Source organism: Antedon bifida, chromosome 9 (genome assembly GCF_963402885.1).
Source record: "Antedon bifida chromosome 9, ecAntBifi1.1, whole genome shotgun sequence".
NCBI classification, from domain to species: Eukaryota; Metazoa; Echinodermata; class Crinoidea; order Comatulida; family Antedonidae; genus Antedon; species Antedon bifida.
This window is the reverse complement of record NC_136234.1, coordinates 7,160,917-7,185,745: the sequence shown is the minus strand read 5'-3', so window position 1 is coordinate 7,185,745 and position 24,829 is coordinate 7,160,917. Positions and strand designations below refer to the sequence as shown.

Here is a 24,829-nt window from a genome sequence, read left to right as displayed (position 1 = left end):
AGTGTAGACAGAGCTTTAGATAAAAGTTAAATTTTATTTACTTTGCTATCAGACGAGTAGAAGTAGTCCGGCTCAAGAGCTTCTTGGCAGAAGTACTTTTTGAGAATGCTTCCTAAACACCTTCTATCCCAGTTGTCTGTGACCCTTCCTCCATAACCAACCTCTCCGATCTGATACTCCAACGCTGGCCAAGGAATGTCTCCCTCTCTTGATAACAACATTTGCAGAACTTGGATAGAAACCTGAAAACAATGACGGTTAACATGTTCAATTCAAACAACTTCATTATCCTGAATAAAAGATATGATGAGCCCTGTGATGACTAGCTCAGAAAGTGGATGAATTTCATATTATTGTAATTTTAAACTCTTGGAGTGGAGTTGTGGCTTGGTGGTTATGATGCTTGGCTACAAATCCAAGGATCCTGGGTTCAAGTCCTGTCTTTTTCTAATGACAAATTACAACTTCACGCCCAAAAACTTGTGCTAAGACTTTGTTTTAGCATCTTGTGTATATGTAAAAGGATAGTGATCAATGAATTTGCTTATGGTTATCCTTGGCAATTGGCCTAAATATATAAACAATTTAATATATATTTTTATTTTTATTTTGTAAGCAATTCAGTGATGTAATGCAACTATCTTGCTGTTGCATGTAAATAAATTGATCACTTACATGCAAGTCAGATAAAGTAAACTCATAAGGAATATTCCAACCAAGAGTGCCATACTTCTTCCTTTCATGAACAACAGCATTAAAGAAGCATAAACCAAAGAGAAGGTTCTTCCAGTTTTTGCTTGGGCTACCAGTATTCCAAAGAGTCTCATTCAAACTGGTGGTGAGGGATCGTTGGAGGTTGCCTTTCAAACCATGTGGAGACTCCACGGTCATCTAAAGGAAGAATAATTATGCAGAAGTTTCAATTAGTGACTTTAGTTTTGTCACAGACACAGGCTGTACAACCAGACAGCTTGAAACCATTATGCAAAATATAAACCCATGAAAAACCATTATTATTATTATTATTATTTATTCTTTATACTGGGTAATCTCTTCAGTCAAAGACTGTTCTCCCAGAGGGCCCAGTGTAACCATCAGTTGAGTGCATCATATTATTCCTGAGTGAGTGAGTATTGTCAAAGTTTATTGGATGTAAAAATAACACTTCTCTTTGCATTTAAGTTCAATTCGCAATAACTTTAAAAAAATCACCTTTGTACCAAGTTGTAGGATTGGAAGAGGAAAAGATGAGTCTGGCTTGGAACTGAGCCAAAGACGGAATTGTGGATCAAGATCGGCATGTGGTTTGTTAAATCTGAAAGAGAAATACAACTGAAATTAAACAAAGTAATATATATATATATATATTTTTTATTCAAAAAACCTTAGCTCAAGAAAAAGACTGAGTCATAGACGTTATAAACTAAAAGAAGCGACCTACCCTTCAACAATTGCCTGAAGTCTTGGCATGAAAGAAGCAGCAAGATGGCAGTTCTGCAGAAACACCCAACGACCTTTAAGAATCTGTGCTTTGGCAATTAGTTCCTCTGCTTTGGGTCCTTGGCCTCGACCAAGTGAGATCATATCCAAGTGTAATGTGCTTCCACGTAGTTCCTTAGCAAAGCGCATTAGTTCTACTGTTGGATCAACACCTTTAAGCAAAAAGAGAAATTAATGTCTTTTTTGTTCAGTATTAAGCAGTTGTTTTATTTATTTATTTTTCATTCATCGAGTTCATGGAGTTTCTCCATATACAGTACTGTATACAAATATAAATAAAAGTAAACAAAAAACATACTCTGTAAAACATGTAATAAAAATAAAAGAAATAAACACCTGGTGATAGAATGAATATAAGTGGCTGCTTGGCGCTGGATTCGTCAAAGACTTCTTTCAGATCAAGACCACCTCTTGCTAAGTATTCTGCACCCATTAGTTCTTTGATGTAACTTTTCGCACTTGTTATCTGACATTCAGGTCGAAGAACTTTTATGAGAATTAAACGCTCAAATAATTTTAGATTCTCCCAGTGAAAGAAGGTTGACTCTTCTAGATATACAGAAATAAAAGTAAAACTTATTGTCAGTCTTATGATCAATTTATACTGACAAGCAGTAACGGTAATGAAAATATAGAATCTATGTTATTCCTTATAATCATTTACACACAACGTTCAGTGGACAGGTGGTTTTCACTCAGTATATATATGGGGATATGTGGGACAACCTACATGGTTTTCTACCTTACCGTCATGCTCCTCTGTGTAAATTAGCCTCTACTTAGAAATACCCAGAAAATAATTGTTGTAAATTTTTTGGAAAACACATTTGTAGGTAATAATACCTGAAGTAGCAGCAGGTTGATCTATTAGGTAGAACGGATCCAGTGAAAGTACAAACATCTCCCATTGCTTCACGTTATTTATAATGCTATGACACAAGCCTCTGAAACCTTTCAGTACCATTGATAGGTACTGGCATTGCTTCCATCCACTCTCAGAGATCCACCGAGGAGGTTTGGATGTCACATGACCTGTCACGCTAACAGTACTGCGCACAGATGATGCAGATGATACACGAGAAGATGGAGCTCTATTAACACCGGATTCTGCTTCTAGTCTCTGCATAGCTGTCATACCTTGAAACAAAACATTAATATTAAATGTAAAACAGTAAATAAACAGAAACATCTACAGTTGTGGCTTGGTGGTTACGATGCTTGGCTACTAATTCAAGTATCATGTGTTTTTCTAATGACATATTACAACTCCATTCTCAAAGATTTGTAATAAGACTTTGTTAATGTAGAACATCTTTTGTATATGTTTGTCTTGTGAACAGGACTGCCACCTTTAAGAAGGATAGTGAATGAATTAACATGGCAATATATATAAAAAATCAATTATTTCATTTTATCTGAAAGGATTTGTAAATATTACCATCATGTTTCTGAAGTTGTTCTGCAGAGGTCAACTCTGCTAAAACATTAGTCTGCAGGAAAGCCTGCCATTCTGTGTCTGTGATGTCATGATCAACTGGATCCTCTTGTCTGGTCCAAGTGGCAACTCGTTTGATACTGGTGCACAGCAGGAATGAGAAGACAAGTTGATGTTTCACAAACAATGCTTTTGAGACAACTCTGAAGAAAAATAAAGGTGACCATTTTGTATCTTTCTTGGTTTTGGTTAAACAAAATTGAACACTACCTCATTTCAAGATGGTCTTGGAAGGCTTTTAATAGATAGGTGTGGTGGGTAATTTGTTTCAAATTGATTGTTAGTTGTATACTGGGTCCTCTGTGAGAATGGTCACAAATATATGTATACAGTAAAATAAAGGAAAAAACTAGCATAGGTGTTTAGCACCTGTTTGGACTTTCCTTGCCTTTTATATTTGTTTTGTTTTCTTTGTATTGTATATGGCAGAAAATTGAATAAATAACAAAAAATAAATAAAAATAAAATAAAAATAACTTATATAACTTCAAAAGTTACCTATAGATACTGTTAGTGAGATGAGACACCATATTCTGCAGATGTTTCACTAAATCCAGGTCACTTCTTTCATCAGACTGAAACCTCTCCGCCAGGTTTCTTGATAAATCTGGACTGCTTCTAGCGCTGGAAGGTCGAAGACGACCAGCCAGATGTTGCTTGCTAGCACTGGATGGTCTGCTTGTGGTCCGAGACTTGATTTGACAAATGCAAGTACGGAACATCTCTTGGAACCACGGTAGTGAGAACTGGTACATGACATCTATACTGGAAAGATCTGCCAATACAAAGTACAGAATGGCACCTCTGGTTGCAACCTGTGTACACATAAACAATTTTGATTACCAAACAATAAGTTTTTCTGTATACAAAAATTCTATATAACTTTGCAGCACATATCATACTAATGAGTCTTAAATTCAAAAGTAGTTTGACAACAGGAAGCTTACGATTTGCGATGACCCAGGACGTACAAACTATAGTTACATCTTTGATTCCTGGCAACACAATATGCATACTGTAGGATTGTAAATAAAAAACTTCCTTTTAATATCAAATGAATAGCAGATAATAATTACTTACTGAAATGTACTTTTTTCTAGCATAATCTAGCTCCTTCTGTGTGACCTCTGACTGCAGTAGACGTTGATGAATTTCTTCAGACATTCTTTTGCTCTTTTCAAGAGTTTCCACAAGATCTTGATCATCAAGAATGTGACCTGTTTATAGAAAAGCATACTTTGATACAGCCGTGTAACGCAGGGGTTTAGCACTCCTAAGCGCCTTCCAATACCGAGTACAGTAGTTTCATTGAGGCTGCTAATGCTCTAGGGCCCCTGGGTTTAGACAGTGAGAACCCATAGCATTTATGCCATTGTATAACCATTGAAAAATGAGCTTATTTGGACTCTACCAGACACAATATCAAAACACAATACTGTATGCTTATCATATTTGAGAATTGAAATTATGTATTCCTCCTTGGTACTGTAATATCCAGTGTTAAAGCTCTTTTAGTTTATTTGGTACCAGACAAAACACAACACTGTATTATGTGAATAAACTGACTTTGAACTTAGAACTCCCTAAACCTGATTGCTATTGCCAGGCAGATATTTACAGCTAGTGACCTGAAAGTGAAATGTTTACCTTGTGATTTCTGTAAAAGGCTAAGTGATCTGTCTTCAAGGTCTCTCAATTGTTTGGTATCATTAGCAATGCTTTCTAGCAATTCACTTCTTTGTCTTTCAAGAACTGGTTGTTCCTAGTGAAACAAATCACATTAAATAATAAACATAACAAATTAAAATCATGTTGGTACAATTGGCACCCCATAGGAAGTTTATAGTTTGTTTTCGTTAGACTCATGTGTTGTATTTTAGAGTTGTGAAATTAGTGTCAGTAAAAATTTGGGTAGCAAGAAAATGAAAGTTTACCTGTAGCACAACAGTTGAAAGGAGCTGATCTTGCAATCCTTCAAAGGTAACAGTGAAGTTGATGAGGCCAACTTTGATGCAGACTGCTGGCAAGAAATGAGGGTTTGGAAGACCACAACACATGTACAACCTGTAAGAAAATAAACAATATAAACTAATAATATGATGAAAAACAACAGTATTACATAATATGCCTTTTTTTTTTACTTTTCTAAATCTTCAAAAATGTCTTAACTATTAGTACAGTTCTAAAACTTTGTAAAATGAATCCACAGATGCAAGTGTAGTGTAAAGCAGTTTGCTTTCAATCAATTCATTGTAAAGTGCTCAGAAAGACATCATCATCCTCATGTAAAATTACATTACCTGAAATTATGATTATATTCAATTTCTGTATCTCCCATTTGAATAACATCTTGTCCTCCTTGTTTGAAAAGCTGTTTCATCAAGATGGGCGCCAAAGCAGGATCTAAGCTCTCGCCAATTTCCTTCAAGAAAAGTCAGTATTATTTGTGTTGCTTTTTATTGAAGTGTTGTTTTTTTTGTGCCAACTAATTATATTAATAAGGAAACATAAACAAAATTACACCTCCAATAAAACTGGCTCTCCTATCTGCACTGCTCGTTCAATTGCCCTCATATAGTTTGGATCCGTCATTTGAATTCTTCTCAATCGGCTTCCTTCCATCTCAGTAATCCACCTAAAATGTAAAATTTTAGTAAAAATATTTAAAATATAGATTTTTATCACATAAATATTTTCAAATTACATTTACAGACTCTGACAACCAGACTAATACGTCGATCTTATATATTGCTTAAAATGCACAAAGCTTCTGAGCGCTTCACAGTAATAACGAAAACTGTTTTAAAATAGTTGTAAAGTATGAAGGGTATGAAAACAGTTGACTGACCTAGCTCCCTGTCCTTGAGGGTCAATAAGCAGTGGCCATCGATGTCCAAACTTCACAAACATAGCATTCTCCTCAGAGTGCCTGTCTCTGGGTAGTCCTTCGTTGTGCCATTGTTGGACCTTGATTGAACACAAAATTATATTTTTTTTTATTTCATGAACAAAATTCAAATTAAGAGACGTTTACTAAATAACTTCAAAATAAAATTTAATGACAAAAAGAAGATTTGTTTTTCAAGAACAAACGAGTAAAACGAACAACTAAACAAAATACAAAGCACCAAAGGGTGACAGGATTACTTAAACAATTTGTAACAAAGACTGAAAAGATAGGCTCCTCCTCTCGTGAATTATTAAACACCACTAAGAGACGGTTTTCTATCCAAAGCATTTCATTAAATAAGCAATCACTACTAGGAAAATACATTTGGATTAATGTTCCATATAAGGTAACAACAAAAATCATTCTTACCACATTGGCCTCTGTTAGGGTTTCAATCAGTGAAAACTGCTGTGAGATTGGAATGTCTTCCCTACGACACAACGAGTACCAATAATTGCCCATTTCTCGTCTATAGGGGGCAGTAAATACCCCAAGGTAGATGATGTACGCGGTAGAGATAAGCGTATCACCAACAATTCCTTCTAATCGGAAATTCAAGTTATCCATAGATTCTGCCCATCGAACCTAACAATCAAAAATATTGAAGTTAACTCAATATGGTGTTGTCCTATGTTGCCAAAACAATACTTACTAAACATTCAGTATAAGTGAACAGTTTCCTTACCTTTTCATCGGCAAGAGCAGTAAGCAAGACAGACGCCCTCTGTAGTCGGAGAGTTGTTAGTACTTTCCGTTCTTGTAGCATTTCTCGCTGATGTACACTATCATCGTATTGTTTCTGGAGATCATCAAGGTGCTTTTCAATCTGAAAGTTAATCAGACAGGTTATATGCATTCCGTGTACAATTTAAAGTGTTACTCTCTCACTACTGTTTAAATTACTAAACTTATACAGATATGAATATTTTTTTCTAACAGCTCCTCGACCCTGTCACAGGTCACTGACCAGAAGCCACATTCGGCCTGATGACACAGGCAATCAATCATGTATACAAACCTGAGCTAGGCTGTCTTGTTTCTCTTTAAGGCTATCCTGTGCAAGTGCCAGAGCTTCTTTGGCTTCTTCCACTCGTCGTTGCTTTGGTTTTACCATCTGAAAAGGAATGCAAAGAGATATGCAACAATGAAATCAATATATCATTTATTTATTTGACCAAAAAAAACAGGTGAGGGAAAACAAAAGCAACTAGGCCACTATGACTCAATTAGTCAAATTCCTTTAAAGAAGATGATTATGACGATTATGATAAAAATGATTAAAATGAATGATGAATGAAGAAGAAATCAGAAATGAAGATGAAAATAATTATAACGTGATGACAATGATGAAAAAGATGATAATAATGACTGAAAACAAAGACCAATGATTGTTTTACCTTGCAAACATCCAGGTAATGTTGCAACGCCAACACCCACTGACAGATGGATTTACAAGCATGTGACACCTGACCGACTTTCTCGGGTTCAAAGTTCGGCATTGATGTGAACTTTTTCAATCTAGCAAATATCTAGAAACAAGTGTTTGTAGTTAGAAATGTAATGAATCGAACAATAGATTTCAGTATTCATTTCAAAGTCTTGCATTTGATTCACATCAAACTAGTTTGACAAAAAAAGTGTGATGTGCCCAAATATGGTAATGATATGACATCATCGTGTCCATATATGGACACATCACATTGTTTGTCACATACAGTTTAATAGTGTAGACAGAGCTTTACCTTATCAGTCACTACACTTTTATCATAATTGACAAGTTTTTTAAGGAATCCCTGATCCGCCAGTAGCAGTTTAGCAGTACTCCACTCAGGTTTATGCTTCATCAGAACACACACTGCACCCATCACATGCATCACCAGATCAGGTGGATTGGTGTACACTCGAATCTCAGAGATGTCCGATTTATCTAATGAATCCAGGGCTGTGACAGCTTCTTGAAGAGCTGGGATGACGGATTCCAAGTCCCTTTGAGCTTCCTGAAATTAAAGAATTTGTTAACATTATTTCATTAAAATTGTGTTTTTGATTAAATTATTATAAATATATTATTTATTAACAATATTGAAACATGTTGGCTCAATCAGTGACATGAACTGGTCTTTCCTGTATACAAGTGTTCTCAATGTACTTAGTGTATAAAGTACACACTTATATCAAGGTACAGTAGGGCAAACATGTGACCAGATACAATATATATAATACATATATGCAAACTATGACTGGACGGAATCACAAAGTTAACAGCCAAAAGCAAAGTGTATTGACTTACATCAGCGTAATCTTGTACCATCTGTGTTTCATGTTTCATCACTGTCTCTTCCTTGACAACTATTTCTCGTACTTGGTCAACAGCAGCCTGGTCTACCTTCAACTGTTTTAATAACACCTCTGTATCCTAGTGAGAGACAGATAAAAATATAGTACAAATCATAAACATATACTCAAGTGAGTAATAGTGAGCGTTCGATTTGCGACGACATAGGTCAGGTAAGTTGATGTATCCTAGTGCAGGTAACAATATAATAACCTGTAGCTTGGTGGTTATAACATGTTTGCCTTCCGATCCTAAGGTCCAGCGTTCAAAGCTGACATATTGCCAGCGTTGTAGCTCACAACTCTTTGAACTCCACTCCATTAAGCTTCAAATGAGACTTTATAAGCACAACAAATGATAAACTACTTAAAATAATGAGAAATAGTTTGTATCTGTTTACCTTTGCTTTCTCTTCAATCTTAGGCCCTAGTGTTACAAGCTCTTCTTGCATGGTGTCCACCAGTTTATTAGCTTCAGATAGTTTATACAGCCCCACTGATAGCCTATGTCTAAATATCATATAGATAATAACCAAAAAATGTTTGAAGGTTTGTATGGCGGAATCAATATGTTTGCGGTAACACCACATATATTTAGTTGTGAAAAGAACACTTACTTGTTATCCAGAAACTTTTGTTTAGTTTCTTTCAGTGTTTTAGTGTAAAGTTGTACAAGATCTAGGTAGCTACTTGGTGTTGTATAGAAATGACGGTTTAATTCCAGTTTAAACTGATTTGCCTTCTTCTCTACATTCTGATGAATGTCAACACACACCTTTGCTATGCTCTCTTTCAAAATCTGAAAGAAAAGAATAATTTACAATCTTACATTACATAAAACTTTCTTAAATGTCACTGAAGCTCTGTCTACAAAATCAAACTTTGTGACAAAAAAAATGATGATGTAATATCACTACAATATTTGGGCACATCACACTGTTTTGTTAAACTAGTTTGATAGTGTAGACAGAGCTTTAAAAATAAGGAGAGATAATTTACTTCAGTCTTCATTGAGTATCTATGTGACGTAATTTCTTGAATGATACTGGATATTGTTAACTAACGTTGCCCTAACTAGTCATCCATTCATAGAATTACTGAAGAAGAAAGTACAATGTCGGTATACTTACTGCAATATCTTGCAGTGCATTGATGCCCTCAAACTGAATTTGACCCAGATATACTTGAGCGACCTTTAACATGGCATCTTCACCCCATTGGTCAAACCAATCTAAAGTACAGCAGTTAATGAGGGATGGGTACATCCTGCACCTCTGACGGAAAGTGTTGCCAGCAGGGCTGGTAGCAATAACTACATGCAGGTTACGTCTCACACGCTGATATGAAGTAGAGAAAGTTTTATGTATTTAAATTCAATGATTTTGGTTAACAATTTGAAACTGAAGGTATAGTCATTGCCACATACAAATGTATTGATTTTATTGCAACTGGTACTAACAAATTGAATTTGAACATTGAAATTGGTAAATAAAAAAAAAATGCAGATAAAAATCACATAAAAGGTAGTACAAACAACTATTAATTAATGTATTATTAAGCCACTCCCTAAGGCCTCTTTGTCAGACTTCCTTGTGAATTATTCAAAAGGACAACCACCAAGTACAAAGTAAGTACTAAGTATTACCCACCTTCCTCTACATTAATGTTTAGTTATTACCTGAATAAAAAACTGGTACACTGCTTCTCTGGTGTCTGGTATTTCTGCCTCGGCTGCGAGTCGTTTCAAGTCCATTGATATAGACTCCAAATCATCATTATCAAAGAGATCTGGAACCTCACCAGAATTCAAGATGCTACTGATGTCTTCTAAGAAGGTTTCCTACAAAATTAAAAAAAATGCATTGCATTTTAATGAATAGCTGAACACATTAAATGAATGAATTCTTGTATGATTTGAGGATGTAGAAATCAAGTAATCAAATAGTTACCATGACAATATCACTGTCTGTCATCAAGAAGACAGTATTCAATCCCTGAACTCCAGCTTTTAAAAACCCTTTTTTCAAATCATCCTTGTAATCATTAATATTGTATGTACGGGTAAGGTTGAGACGGAACAGTTCACAGCCTGAGATAAGACAGGCTAACTGAACGGTTGTTGATTTCCCTGTACCATCCATGCCAACTAACAGCATATGACCACCTGGCTGGCGAAACACTCTGGCTGCTCTTACAATGTGTTCTACTGCTTCTTTAAAAAACACTATTTGGGTTCCCTGAAAATATATGAATGAATGAATAATTATATAAAGAATGTCAAAGACATACAAAGTTTTTTCTGAGATTGTGTAATTTATTGTGTTATTTTTTTATTTTGTATGCCAAAATAATATCTGCCATTGTTTTGGTTTTAGATATAAATATAACAACTACACAGACCATCAAGATTGTTAAGAATATATGATCTTGATTTAGATGTGATAATGATGACAATGATCAGATTGTGATGTACTAATTCTTTTTACCTGTGAGTTCCCATAATTCATCCTCACTAAGTAATCTTCCAGTACTTGCACTGTCCGGCTTGGATCAGGCATTCCACGATATATCCGCTCAGCTGAGGGGGCATTGACGTCCATGAAATCACCAAACATGAAAGGCTTGGTATACAGCTGTTCTGCTGACCACTTAAGCTGTTAGAAAAAAATGAGATAGTACAGTAATTAGATGTTTATGGACATTTTCAAGATTTGATATAAACTACAATTTTATATAAATCAAAAAGTTCAAATTAAAATAAAACGTGTATAGCGTGGTATAAACGTAGATCTCGAGTACACCAGCGGTAAAGTCAACCGATACTGAGTATACATCAATGACGGTCATGTGTCTTCAGTAGAAGAACAGTAACAGTAACAACACTTGTTTGATTCTAAACCTACCTTAAAGTGATTGTGGAGGTCATCTGCCAAAAAACTGAAGAACATCATTCGGTCATCAGTGTCCATCAACCGATCATGGAATACTCTGGTGGACTCATGAGCAAGTAACTGACCAGCAGACTCTATTGAAGTGACCACTGTCTTGTCTGCCTGCAATAACCCTTGAATTACCTAGAAATAAGAATTTATAGCTCTGTCTACACTATCAAACTTTATGTGACAAAAAAATGATGTCATATTTCTACCATATTTAAGCATATCATATTTCATATTATCATACCATATTTTGGCACAGCACACTTCTTTTGTCAAACTAGTTTGATAGTGTAAACAGAGCTTAAAAGAATTCTCCGAACAGTAACCAAGCCTTTTCTAATTATCAAACCACACACCTCAATAGTACAAGTTCAGAGTAAATTCTATAATACCTTTGACAGATCCCTTAAGTTGAAGGTATAGTGAGTTTTAGTTGGTGTTGGTAACAGGTTCAATGACATCTTATAGTAGATAGCAATGGATGCTGACACTAATGGTGTTAGTAACGCCTTCACATCTGGAATGAAATCTTGGTTCTCAAGAAATCTACCAAGTTGAACCTGGTAGATATGTTGAAGGGACTTAATGGAAGGCTGTGGTAGGCTAAGCATTGAGAAGTACTTGAGCAATCGAGGACTGATCATCTGTCTACCGCCCCCAGGTGGGGCACAAGCACCAACAAGTGTAACATCAAGTATATCCTACAAAATACAGTCATACATGTAAGGAAGAATGGATAATTTTTTTTTATTGTTTCAAAAATGTTCATAGATAACAGAACAAAGCTTACATATTACAGTAAAAACGAGAGTGCAGACTAAGGAGGCCAAAATTAGTTTGCTGGTAAACTTTAGGTCATACCTGTATCTAGCAAAGGCTCTCTTTGTTTTATTGTTCTGTTTCAAATTACAGAATTGGACAGTAGGGTAATAGAAAGACATTTACTTACCTTCCAGAGAAGCTTCTTGGTGTCATAAAATCCACCAAATTCCAAGAACTGACGAATAAGTTCAAGAGGAGGCTGAGCACCAAATTTTTCTGGAGCTGGTAAATTAAGGTCATCCACAAACACAATCAACTGTGAAGTACAACAATTGGGTTATATCTTATTAGTGAAAATATATTTGGTTTCAAAGTGGTTGAATGACATTTCAAGGTGTTTTGATATTAGGAAATGGCCAACACAGCCTTGTAGAATAACACCAAATTATGTTTAAACAAGCTATAATACTATTTACTTAAAAAACTTGATGCATGGTACAACAGAAGTTGAGTATGGGACTTAAATGTTGCTCTGACTTACTGTTTTTCCTCTTGGTCCAACCATTGTATTTTTGCCCTTTTTAATTAGTTTATGTTGTATTTGAGCTTGGATGCGATCTGCCTTAGTCTGAGCACTTAGCTGCAATGTAGTGGACACTACTGCTTCAATAGTTTTGCGATTTGTTCCTTCTAACAAAGATTTTAATTGTGCATCACCTAAAATATCACAATAAGTAAACAAATTACTAATTAGAGATTGTAAACAATTATAGCATGTAGGAAAAAGATTGCTTGGTGAAATTAGAAGAAATTTTAAATTAGATAAAGCATGTACTGTAGAAGTAATGTATTTGAATTTAAATTTATCAAAAGCTTTTATTACACTTTAAAAAATGCCAAATTAAAGAAATGCTTAAAAAAAAACTGTGTGTAAAAATGCACTTTGTATAATACAGAATGCTTGTTTCAGACAATTTGTATAAAATTTCAGACAATGCTTAGACATTTTAGATTAAGAGAAAAGCAACAAAAAATTGTTTGAAGCAGTTATAACACAAGTTAAATCTATATAGTATTAGTAATAGTAATACAGTAGAACCTCTTTTTTGGGACACCTCTATTCAGGAGAAGTGTTTACTAAGGGGACACTTTTCCATCAAAACAATAAAGGGTGGTTTAAGTCCTTTTTCAGGGAAGATCCTTTTAAAGGGGTTGAGTTCAAAAGATGTCTTCATAAAAGGAGTTCTACTGTACTGGTTTTTACCAAACATGTTTGACACTCCTGACAGCTTTGAGAAAAAGTAATAACTATTATAATATAAATAATAATACATATAAATTTCAGTTTGATTTTTCAAACAAACATAATTTGGATATTGATCCAACAAATTATATTTAAAGATGTATTGTCCCTTGAAACACAAAAAATGAAAAAAAAATATTCTAAATTTAAATTGGCCATATCACAGTAATATTAAAGGTATTCACTTTAAGTCGAAAATTCGAGCTAAAAGCAACAAGTTTACGTAATTAACAGGTAAATTAATTTGATTACATTTCGTCTGGAAAATCATCACAAGCGAAAGTAAACAAAGATTTCAAACCACGAGTATGCATTATACATGATGCTAATTAGGATTGTTTACAACTCGTCGGGGTTGAGAAGGTGTTTTCACACAGATCGCGAGGAAGTTTTATGATTATGCATACAGAGTAGCCAAACAAGTGCGTTGCATTATGAGATATGTTTTGATCGAAAACTTTGACTGGAAGTCAAAGTTATTTTTTGAACAAAAAAATGTCTGTATTTCGGTTAAATAATTTTTTTTTGTACTAATTTTTGGTGAAAGTTAATAACTATTATGATACTTCAAAATGACCCACTTTTTTTCGAAATTAAAAAAAAAAATTTTTTTTTAGTTGGTCAAAGGGACAATACATCTTTAAATTTGGTATCAAAAATAAAATGTAAATGATCAAATGTTTACCTATTTCAACGTCGTTATCTCCTATGAATCCAGAAGTGAGTGAAGCAATGTTGGACAGAACACTGGTGCCTCTTTCTGAGTACTGAAGCACCTCTCCAAGGATTGTGCCGTGCTCAGTTGAAGCACCATGTGGTCTGGCCAAATGCTCCAATATGTGGCTTACTACAGCTGATTTCCCTACACCAGAATCACCTGCATATACAAAGTCAATATCAATTACGATTATTTGAGGAACTATCCACTGAACTCTCTCTGATTCCATGCTAGACCTTTCCGCTTCCTCCACTCTAACCTTTCCCATTCACTCTCTCTCACCAATATCAACCCCTTTTCTGACCTCCCGGATGATATTAAATTGTCTGTTTATGCAGATATTTACAGTTGATGGCATCGGTAGCTAATAAAATAGAATTGAACTGTACTACACTTGTTTATGTTTATATCACATTTCAAATATGTTGGTGTTACTGTCATTTTTTCATTTATTCTTCCATTTTATTGTCGATATTTTTATGTTCATGTTATGTTTTTCAAACCTGTTATCATAGAAAGTTTTAACAACTCCATTAAAATAAAGCTTACCTGTGATCAACACAGGGTGTTTATTGAGTAACAAAAGACTTGCGAGGAACGAATAACGTATTGTATCCACTGTGGTCACCAGCTCACCCTCGTCCAGTTGCATTTTTTGACTCATTTGGGCTGTTAACCCCATCTGTTCACCAATAGACACATGTGCCACTCCCTTGTCAATCAAAGACTTGGTGCTGGGTACCAGAACATCCCAGCTCACAAACTTACCATTCTCCATGTTGACAAAATAGTTAAAGATGGTTTTACTACCAGAAGGTAAACGTACTCCTAGAAAGCAATATTAAAAAGTCATAAGACGCAAATTGATCTAATGTAGAATGAAAACCTTAAGATGAAAATCTCCTTCTGGGTATTTAAGCTCTGTATACTATCAAACTTTATGTGACAAAATGCGATGTGCCCATATATGGACATGATGATGTCATATTACCCCATATTATTACTAGCATATTTGGGCACATCACACATCTTCTTTCAAACTAGTTTGATAGTGTAGACATATCTTTATATGGTTATCTCTTTTAGTACCATGTTAATATGTGTGTTCTTGTTTTTGTTTTTTTGTTGGCTCGTTCTTTTTGTATTATGTCAACATAAATAAAAACAAATATCAAGAAAAATAATATAGAAACTAAATGAAGAGAAGTCATTGACTTACCAAGTGGTGGTTCGATATCAAAGGTATCCCTAACAAGTCCGTCAAAGTCATAAGCAATGTCACTATCAGTAGTTGCCTTAAAATTTGATGTTTTAGTTCCTAGATTAATTCCTCCGTCATCGTCGGGGTCATCTGCTCGTTTCAAGTTCCCGCCAACCGCCCACGTGAAACAGAAAACAAAGAGTTTACCCAACAATGTAGGTAACTGGTCGGGATTCTTGTTCAGATACCATTCTTTGCTGTGGTACACAAAACAGAACAAAAATAAACACAATCTGGTGCTTGCAAAATAATAATCATCAACAAGTATCACTCAAAACAGTTCTTGTTCAGATATCATTCTTTGCTGTGATACAAAATGGGAACAAATAATAAAATCAATCTAGTGCTTGCAAAGCAATAATCATGAACAATAAGTTTCACTCAAAACAGTTCTTGATCATGTACCATTCTTTGCTGTGGAACACAAAATGGAACAAAAATAAACACGATTTGGTGCTTGCAAAACAATAATCATCAACAAAAAATATCACTCAAAACAGTTCTTGTTCATGTACCATTCTTTGCTGTGGAACACAAAACAGAACAACAAATAAAAATCTATTTGGTGCTTGCAAAACAATAATCATCAACAAAAAATATCACTCAAAACAGTTTTTGTTCATGTACCATTCTTTGCTGTGATACAAACAAAAACAAAAAATAATCAATTAATCAATCTGGTTGATAGGTGCCTGCTAAACATTGAGGAGTAATGAAAGACAGGAGACAAGATAAATTTCAATTGCTTACCCAGTGTTTTCAGATAGAGCATCAGAACCAGCAATACTTCTGTTTAGCTTACTGCCTCGTCCAGTCCTCCTGAAACCAAGTCTGGATGACTGACTTGATTGCATTGACTGCCTACTATCACCAGTTCTCAAAGTAGAATCTACAATTAAACAAACAATACACCCTGTTCAGAACCAAAACTACATTACTGCCTAGTCTAGGACTCTGCATTGTAATTTTAACTTTTGTGAATGTACTGATTAGGAAATTTGTTTGAATTTATGACAAAATGTAACAAAAGAGAGCATTCATTTTATAAATTTCATTTTTTTTTACATTACCTTTTTTGCCATATCCACCATTTTTTGACATAAAATTGATAAATGCTGAGAGCAAATGACACAACATACAGACTATGTTCATGTCTGTCGCAGGAACATGTTGCTGCTTAGCAACCGAATGCAGAAAGTTAAGCCCTCTATCAACGCTTCTTTCAAACAATGCTTGGAGATGATTCCTACCACTCTCAGGAAACTATAAAGAAAATGTGAATTTACTATTCTTGGTTACTGTACTTAATTAGTTAGGTATGATCAGTGGCGTAATGCAGGAGACATTGTTTAGCACTCCACACCTCCAGCGTTGGATAGTTGCATTAGGGCTGATTATATCCTCTGGGACCTTTTAACCTCTGGGGTCCCTGGTTGCTCATAGCCACTGGGCACGATGGTCATTAACTATAGACATACTGTACTCACCTCTTTGGGCAGTTTTGATAGCCATGTTTTGACATACGGTTTCCATCCTAAATCAATTGGGTCCTACAAATATAAAACATACACTTATGAGCAATTTAAGAATGAACCATAGAATCTATTAAATTATTCAGTGAGTGAAACAAAATGGCACAAATATATACATAAAAGTTTGAATACATACCATGTATATCATGGCGCATCTACTGATAGTAGCGGGGCTAGCCTGGGACAAATTATCCACTTCAAACAGCAGTCGCATGCCCTTGGACATCCCAATCCTCTCACCACTAGCTAGGCACAGCAACTTACTATCATCTAGTACTGTGTTCAAATTTTCAACCCATAGGGTGTCAACAGGGCCGTCTAAGACCAACCAATGCCAATCAAGGGGTGTTTCATCACTCATATCGTTCTCACGGTCACTGGTTTTAACTGTTTCTTGATCGGCATCAATAGTTGAATCTGAGATCACACTCATTGGTTTACTAGTCTGGTAGCTGCTAACACTTTCCTGTTTTAAATTAATTCCTATTAATTAGATGTTCTGTAACAATATTCTCAGTCAATGTGTCTATAAACTTTTTTAACCTCAATAAATAGTCAAGTTTATGTATTCAGAAAATATCTCTATGATGAACTGTCTAGTCAGCAATTTTATAAAGGGTAACCCTAAACAGAATATGCTGACAAACAAGGGGCCCTCAAAACATATAAAACAAACATATATGAAATAAACAAAAGAACTATAAAAAACATATACAATACACTATACAATATGTAGTGAGTCAAATACTTTTTTAGAGCAGACTTAAAATCATTTATTGACACCGCATTTCTCAGTTTGGAGGGTAGCAAATTTATATAGGTTGGTATAGAAATTACAGTATGTATTAATTTACTTGTTTCAGGAGCTCAGCATGTGCTGGGTCCGGAGTCGAGGCTAGGCTACGCCTACAAGAGATTTAGTTAAAGATCTATTTACCTTAGGACTTTTACCTCTTGTAACAGACGTCAAATTAGAACCTGTTGTTGACGGTCTGTCACTATCATCCACATGCGTCATCTCCATGGCTTCCTTGGAAAAGTGCCGCATTATAGAGGGCAGCAGACCATCACTCCATTCTAGTGTGTTAGGATTAGTCTCACCGTACAACTCACCCATGTCAACGCATTTTGGGTTTATCACTGATGTTTCTACTCTGCCTTTCTTTCCGTAAGTTTTCTTTACAAAAAAAACATTTATTTTAAATGAATGAAATTTAAGTAAAAATACAAAAGAAATCATGTGAAAAATCATGAGAAAAATGTGTATGGTTTGATCTTACTGTAGATCTCTTAGTAAAGTTAAAAAGCTAATGTCAACACCAATCCAATGACTACCGATGATTAAGAACAAAAAGCAACATATTTATTTCAAAAATAAATAAAATGTGTCTGGTTTGATTATTTAAAATGTCAATAATAATAACTAGAGGGTACTCCGAGAGTACAAACCTCCGCCTACTGTAAAATTCCCATACATAAAATGTCCCCGGAAAATATATATATTTTACAATTTTTTTTTTTTATTAGTTGTAAGTGTAAATAGGCTAATTGCACACTGCAAAATTGTGTATGAGAGTTTTGTGTAATGGTTATGTATCCAGCCTCGCACAGTTGAGATCGCAGGTTCAATTCCCACTAAGGTTTTTTTTTTTTTTTTTTTTTTTTATTTTTTTTTTTTGTGGACCTTGATCTTTGACCCTGACCCTTCAAAATTTAACCACAATTATATGATGAGTCATTGATCATTGTGGCTAAGTTTGGTGAGAATCGGAAAAAAAACTGTGGCCTCTAGGCAGTAAAATAGATTTTTGTTAGTTGTGACCTTGACCTATGACCTTTCCATCTCACTATCGAACTCGTCCAAGCCTTTGGGGCATAGATCATTGTGGCCAAATTTGGCAAGATTCGGATAAAAACTGTGGCCTCCAGGCTGTTCACAGACAGACAGACACACACACACACACAAAAATACAGGGGTGAAAATATAACCTCCTTGGCGGAGGTAATAATCAATGTAAATAATGTCAATACTAATGCAATGACAACTGATAGTTAATTCAGAAGAAGAATAAAAAGCAACTTACAATACACTGTTTGCCATGTTCATCTTTATAGGCATGTAAAGTAGGTAGAAGAACCAAAGCTCTATGAAGAATGTTCCGTACCATGGTCTTACCCCCTCCGCTAGGACCTACTAACATTACACCATGACGTACTTGAAGTTGGCTAAAGAGCTGTTGTACTTTGGTGAGCTGGGCTGGCCAAGGCTGAACGTTGAGGTCATGCACTGCCATAGAAATTGCTTTCTGTATGTTACACAAACATTCAAATTAATAATAATATAGTGGTAAAACACTAAGACAACAAGTGTCCTTTTAATAGTTGTGTTCCTGAATAATGATTATTTAAAATTTATTGTTTAAAACATATTTCCCCTCATTCATTTCACAGAAATGCATCCTCCTAATAGGGTGTCTCTGAAGTGGGTTGACCCAAAGGAGGGATTCTACTGTAGATAAATGGTAGAAAAAAAATCTAAATCAACAAGTTAAAACTACTGTACTTAGGCAGATTTCTTTCCAGAACAAATGCTTTCTTAACATAATAAGGTTTGTGTGTTTACCTCCAGGTTGCCATAATCTGGTGATGGTGGATCAATTCCTGGAAACAGATCTGCCAGAATGTTTTCAAATAAAGGCACATCCTCAGCAATAAACTTTGGAAGGTTTGCATCACATAACGAATGAATCAACAGATGTGATTCTTCTTCTTCATTCAATATAATTCCTTTTCTGAAAATTACAATTTAGTCACATTTAATAATTTATTTTTCATTTCATCTTTTATTTCGGAAAAAATAATACGGAGTACAAAATCTTCCATAGCTCAAGAACAAATCATTTTATTAGTGCATTATATTAGCAAATCTCTGTAAGCCATTAAACTTTTAATCACAAACAATGACTTACTGTGCTTGAATACCACGCTTCCTCTGCCCAGCCATCACAAGAACAGACTTAATGGCCCGCATGCCAAAATCATAATGATCCTGTAAAAGCACAAAAGTAATAACTTTCATATACAATATAAAGCCTTGTCTACACTACTGTATGTGAACAAAAATTTGATGTTCCCATATATGGACATGATGATGGCATATCACTACCATATTTGGGCACATCACATTTTTTTTGTCAAACTAGTTTGATAGTGTAGACAGAGCTTTAGACACAAAATAAAGAAAACAAAATCTGTTCTTAGCAACACTGTCATCATTAAGTTTAAACTCTACTAACCTGCTGTGATAGCTGCTTACTCGCAAGTTGATATAAGTTCACTATCTTACTAGACAGTGACTTAGCTGTAGTAAAGCCACCAGCAAAAAGCAAGATCTCAGCAATCAGCGTATAGTCAGGAACCATCATTGAAACTTGACGGAAGAGCGACTTCAGATTATCGGGTAACTCAACACGCCCTGCATACCTTTAAAATCATTTATAAAATTACATTAAATTTGATCTCATTTACGTCCTATATACTTTGAATCCAGTGACATTCGATTTACTGCATTTGTTACATGTTTAATCCCATGGCATTCCAAGTGAACCACAAATATAAAGATGTATCTATCATGCATAGTATATGAAGTAACGTCATCACTTACCCAGGATTCATTGTAATAAATACTCCACATGTATGATTAAGTCTTGTATCACGCCCTTCAAACATAAACCTGCAATTTATATATCAAAATACTTGGTTGAAAATAACTGTTACGTTTAATACAAGCAAGATTTAGCAGTATACAGGTCATAAATCATCATCATCATCATAACAACATTTCCAAATAATGGTGGCGTCATCAAGAAAGCAAATGCTTGTGTCAGAGACACCAAAACAAAACAGACAAAAAAAACAAAAAAATATAAATCACAAAAATGAATTGAAAAAAAACCAAATAAAATAACAGCAATCTAACCTGAGAGCAGAGGCATCCTTGGCAGTCTTTATACTGTGTAGTTGCTGGGCAACAACAGACAACACCTCAACATCAATTCTGTTGAATTCATCAAAACAACACCAACTTCCAGACTGAGCAAGTCCAGAGAAAAATTTACCAAGTGTCTGAAAGGTAATCAATATTTTCAATAATTACTAATATATAAATGATGAGAGTACAAGAACAAAAAGTAAATATTGACAACAAAATATATGAGGCCAGGAAAATAGTAAAAGCTACCACAAGCCTGGTGCCGGAAAACATTTTAAAAAGGACAAAGCTTACAATAAAATTAACAATAGTAAAATAATTAAAGTACAGTCAACAAACAGGTCCTAAATTCTTTTTTACCATTAAACACATTCGGAATACCAGACTTTCCAGAAAACCAGACATATTTGGTCAGCCCAATGGTGTCGGTATTGGGAGAGTATTACCTTATAATCCAGGCCTTCAGAACAGTTGAAAACAAGGCAATGTTTTCCAACAGCTTTAGCCAAGTCTTTGACCGTCTCTGTTTTACCAGTACCAGCAGGACCGGCAGGTGACCCTCCCAGATGTAGATGGAGTGCACCAGTCAATGTCAGATAACATCTATCTGTTAGCGGCGTGATGACAAGTCTTGCTGAACAGCCGAGATATTCATAGCCGTAAAGAAAGCTGGCATTGGCTTGACGCACCTGACAGGAATTGTGTTGTTCGTCCCACTCATAACGTAATTGCCTTTAACACAATAAAATATATAATTATATAACAAATGTTGCACATTCCACAGTAAAAACCTGTACCTCTAATCTAATAAAAAAAATCAACAATCAAAATAAACATTTATTTCCTTCAAAAGCAGAAAGAACAACATCAATAACAACAATGAAACGTAATAAGGTTTAAAAATGAAAATGTAATGTACAAATCAAACATTTCATCAGAGAATCAAAAAAGAATGTCAACATTTCTAGATAGTTTATTAAGAGTATATACTTTTAGTTTTTGTTGAATGCAGCAATGCCAAATTTTTTATACACAGCATTACTGGTGAATTTGTTTACTGTTGGTTGATGTTTATAAAATAACGGGAAAAAAAGAAGGAAAAAATACAAACCGTTGCCATTCAAAGCTGTCATCAGTAAAAACTTTATTCTGTATTAAGTTCAAGAGGATGTCTCTGGAATGCACTAAGATGGTAATAAATGCCTCTACACTCATCCTTTGATGTGTGGCTAGATTCTGAGTTACTAAGCCTGCCAGCGTGTTCAGATTGTTAATGAGGTCATCACATGTGCTTTGCAAGCTAGGTCCTGGATCGTTTTTCATCATACTTGCTACTACAGAACGATTGAACATTATTTGAGCCTATTACAAAAAATAAATAATAAATATTAAAGTGAGATATATGTGATTAAAAAGTGTTCAACCTTTAAATTAATATTACAAATGTCACACGCTTTGAGCACTTGAGTTGTATGTATGTATGTATACATATTATTAATTATATTATTATTATATCTATAGAAAACTACTGGAGTTTATTCTTCCAAATTCTTTTGGATTCCTACAATTCTTTAAATACATCAAATAAAGAGACTGACCACTGTGAGAATAATTTGACCAGGATGTCCAAGCGTCCAATCAGAAAACACTTCACCCCATTTATGCATACTTTCTTTAAGATTCCTATTTCAAAACAAAGAGAAGATAAACAATATTAAAACTGTACAAGATAAACTTTTACATATACATTTCTTTATTCTTTTTAAATGTCCAATGCATGGTCTGAAGCTCTGTCTCTACACTATTAAACTTTATGTGTCAAACATATGTGACGTGCCCATTATGGAAATGATGATGTCATCACTACCATATTTGTGCATATCACACATAGTTTGATAATGCAGAGAGAGCTTTAGTAAAAAAATAATAGTTAACATCTATTCTTACCTTTTAACAGTGTCAAACATACCAGACTCAACACTACCCAGCCATTGCTCAACAGGTCCACGAGCTCGTACGTTCCTACGAATACAACAAGCAAGATCATAAAGTGTGATATTCAATAACGGAGACCAGTCTCTTTTTACAAAAGGTGGTTTTGTGAAAAATGATTAAGTAAAAGACTACATACTTTGGCATGATAACAGCCTCGCCTTCAGCTGAGATCATGGTGGCTACAGTAGGTGGTAACTTAGGCTCATAGACAATCTCCAATGATTTGATGTTTCCAAAACATTTTACTAGATGTGGCTGTAAATGACAAAAAGCAGTTTTAATACATTGACTTTACTGATTAATTTCTATCTTTAATGTTGTGTTATGTTAAATAAGAGTGTTCCAAGCACTGACCTGAACAGCATCAGGATTCTTACTCTGAGCCAGAATATCAAGCAGTTCATCGTTGCTCAGAAAATAGAATCGTGGAAAAACTAAACGTTTTGTTTCAAGGTAATCCTAAAAAAGAAATACAATAGAAATTTACAAGAATACAAATTATTGAAATAAATTTAGGAAGAGAGATGTTTTCCCTGATTTAGGTAGCTATTATATGAATCATATAAATATACACACAACCACTGTCACATATCATAACTCATCATTAGGGCCCATTGATTGTCAACATACGCTGTTTGGGTCACCCTCTATAAATATGGTTGAATAAAAAAAAGATTAAATAAATAAAATGATAATACAATTACTGTATATAAATCTTATCTTACCTCTAAGCATTTTTGTATTTTTTCTAGATTAGAATTGTTTGTTTGTAATATTTCAAGAACACCAGGTGCAGTAGCTGCTCTGAGGGCGTTGGGTCGATCTTCTGTACGACGCATAACCTCTTTCCAACTCTTGTCAACTTGGATAAACAGTTTAGCTTCACTGGGCAGTTGTCTGTAATAACAAGATATTCAAATAGACCAATCCATCTTTCAACTTATTCTATCAATTCCAATCATTATTTATTATTATATATTTATAGAGAGTGACCCTATTATTATGTGTAATGCGTACTCGTATGACAAGATATAGGAATTCATTTTATCCAAACTCAATTTTCAATTTCAATCAGGTTGTACGACGGTAATGTTATTACTTCAATCATTTGTATTTAATTTATTTTTACTGTATTATGTATATAACTGTTTTTATGAGCTCTGTGTTTTAAGTATTTTAATGTGATAATGCCAAAGGAAAGTAAATTCCAAAATCTATTGGACGAATAAATATATATCTTATATTCTATCTTATATATCTTATTATTTGTATAACAATGCTAAGCTTACAGTACCTTTGAATATCAGGAGTGCTAAAGATCTGTTCAAGATAAAGCCAATTCCTTTGGCATGTCATCCATTCATCTAAAGTTCTTGAAAACACATTCAACTTCCTGTCCCACTCTTCTACTAAAGCCTACATACAAAAGTACAAATAAAACCATTCAATAGCACTTCATAAACTACAACAGTATATTTTTAAAATATCTGACAATTTTGATATTATAGTAAATTTAAGTAACAACAAAAAAGTTGAAGGTATTAAAAAAAGTTTGATGTTACCTTTATTGGTGTTACATATCTTGAACCTCTGATAGTTGCTACAGTCACTTGACTCTCTTCAAGCTGTATTGTGATGTCATCAGCTCCAGAGATGATAACAACATCCCTACTTCCATGTGGAACAAGACGAAAGTCTGTTCCTTGCCAAAGATCTATCACCTGAGAAGATTATGAAAAAGTAATGAAGTATGTATTTAACCTAACAATCATTTTTATTTAATTTCATATGCATTCAACCGCGAATAACTCACCAATTACAGGATGGATGAACTATTTTATAATTTATCATGCTTATAAACTAAGTCTCATTTGAGGCTTAGGAAGTGGAGTTGAAAGAGTTGTGAGTTACAATCCTGGCACTACTGTAGGTCAGGATTGAACCCTGGACCCTGGGATTGGAAGGCAAGCATGTTAACCACCGAGCTACAGCTCCACTACAAAGTTGTTTCAAACAGCCATGGGAGTGAGAAATTAACTGGTTATATTA

The 24,829-nt window shown here is 34.6% G+C and overlaps 1 protein-coding gene across 2 annotated transcripts in view; it reads right to left on the bottom strand.

Moving 5' to 3' along the window:
* Window positions 1-24,829, bottom strand: part of LOC144852416 (dynein axonemal heavy chain 6-like) — a 41,107-nt gene that overhangs the window by 4,283 nt on the left and 11,995 nt on the right. For both annotated transcript variants that reach the window (XM_078710203.1, XM_078710204.1), the window contains exons 24-76: window positions 24,343-24,501; window positions 24,075-24,196; window positions 23,506-23,677; window positions 23,135-23,239; window positions 22,917-23,035; window positions 22,733-22,807; window positions 22,384-22,468; window positions 21,897-22,147; window positions 21,232-21,517; window positions 20,774-20,919; window positions 20,459-20,527; window positions 20,091-20,277; window positions 19,764-19,843; window positions 19,418-19,586; window positions 18,879-19,100; window positions 17,732-17,971; window positions 16,931-17,260; window positions 16,750-16,812; window positions 16,333-16,525; window positions 16,013-16,151; window positions 15,221-15,459; window positions 14,551-14,829; window positions 13,969-14,160; window positions 12,522-12,697; window positions 12,168-12,296; window positions 11,611-11,919; window positions 11,183-11,353; window positions 10,766-10,933; window positions 10,229-10,516; window positions 9,958-10,119; window positions 9,410-9,616; window positions 8,897-9,078; window positions 8,681-8,789; window positions 8,236-8,361; window positions 7,688-7,942; window positions 7,343-7,474; window positions 6,964-7,059; window positions 6,631-6,771; window positions 6,315-6,530; window positions 5,844-5,962; window positions 5,519-5,630; window positions 5,296-5,417; window positions 4,930-5,059; window positions 4,643-4,757; window positions 4,076-4,212; window positions 3,494-3,810; window positions 2,939-3,138; window positions 2,344-2,637; window positions 1,837-2,049; window positions 1,442-1,652; window positions 1,213-1,315; window positions 676-891; window positions 42-242 (exon numbers count right to left, since the gene is read on the bottom strand). In XM_078710203.1, coding sequence (XP_078566329.1) covers window positions 42-242; window positions 676-891; window positions 1,213-1,315; window positions 1,442-1,652; window positions 1,837-2,049; window positions 2,344-2,637; window positions 2,939-3,138; window positions 3,494-3,810; window positions 4,076-4,212; window positions 4,643-4,757; window positions 4,930-5,059; window positions 5,296-5,417; window positions 5,519-5,630; window positions 5,844-5,962; window positions 6,315-6,530; window positions 6,631-6,771; window positions 6,964-7,059; window positions 7,343-7,474; window positions 7,688-7,942; window positions 8,236-8,361; window positions 8,681-8,789; window positions 8,897-9,078; window positions 9,410-9,616; window positions 9,958-10,119; window positions 10,229-10,516; window positions 10,766-10,933; window positions 11,183-11,353; window positions 11,611-11,919; window positions 12,168-12,296; window positions 12,522-12,697; window positions 13,969-14,160; window positions 14,551-14,829; window positions 15,221-15,459; window positions 16,013-16,151; window positions 16,333-16,525; window positions 16,750-16,812; window positions 16,931-17,260; window positions 17,732-17,971; window positions 18,879-19,100; window positions 19,418-19,586; window positions 19,764-19,843; window positions 20,091-20,277; window positions 20,459-20,527; window positions 20,774-20,919; window positions 21,232-21,517; window positions 21,897-22,147; window positions 22,384-22,468; window positions 22,733-22,807; window positions 22,917-23,035; window positions 23,135-23,239; window positions 23,506-23,677; window positions 24,075-24,196; window positions 24,343-24,501 — 9,279 coding nt within the window. The remainder of the gene's footprint in view (window positions 1-41; window positions 243-675; window positions 892-1,212; window positions 1,316-1,441; window positions 1,653-1,836; window positions 2,050-2,343; window positions 2,638-2,938; window positions 3,139-3,493; window positions 3,811-4,075; window positions 4,213-4,642; window positions 4,758-4,929; window positions 5,060-5,295; window positions 5,418-5,518; window positions 5,631-5,843; window positions 5,963-6,314; window positions 6,531-6,630; window positions 6,772-6,963; window positions 7,060-7,342; window positions 7,475-7,687; window positions 7,943-8,235; window positions 8,362-8,680; window positions 8,790-8,896; window positions 9,079-9,409; window positions 9,617-9,957; window positions 10,120-10,228; window positions 10,517-10,765; window positions 10,934-11,182; window positions 11,354-11,610; window positions 11,920-12,167; window positions 12,297-12,521; window positions 12,698-13,968; window positions 14,161-14,550; window positions 14,830-15,220; window positions 15,460-16,012; window positions 16,152-16,332; window positions 16,526-16,749; window positions 16,813-16,930; window positions 17,261-17,731; window positions 17,972-18,878; window positions 19,101-19,417; window positions 19,587-19,763; window positions 19,844-20,090; window positions 20,278-20,458; window positions 20,528-20,773; window positions 20,920-21,231; window positions 21,518-21,896; window positions 22,148-22,383; window positions 22,469-22,732; window positions 22,808-22,916; window positions 23,036-23,134; window positions 23,240-23,505; window positions 23,678-24,074; window positions 24,197-24,342; window positions 24,502-24,829) is intronic.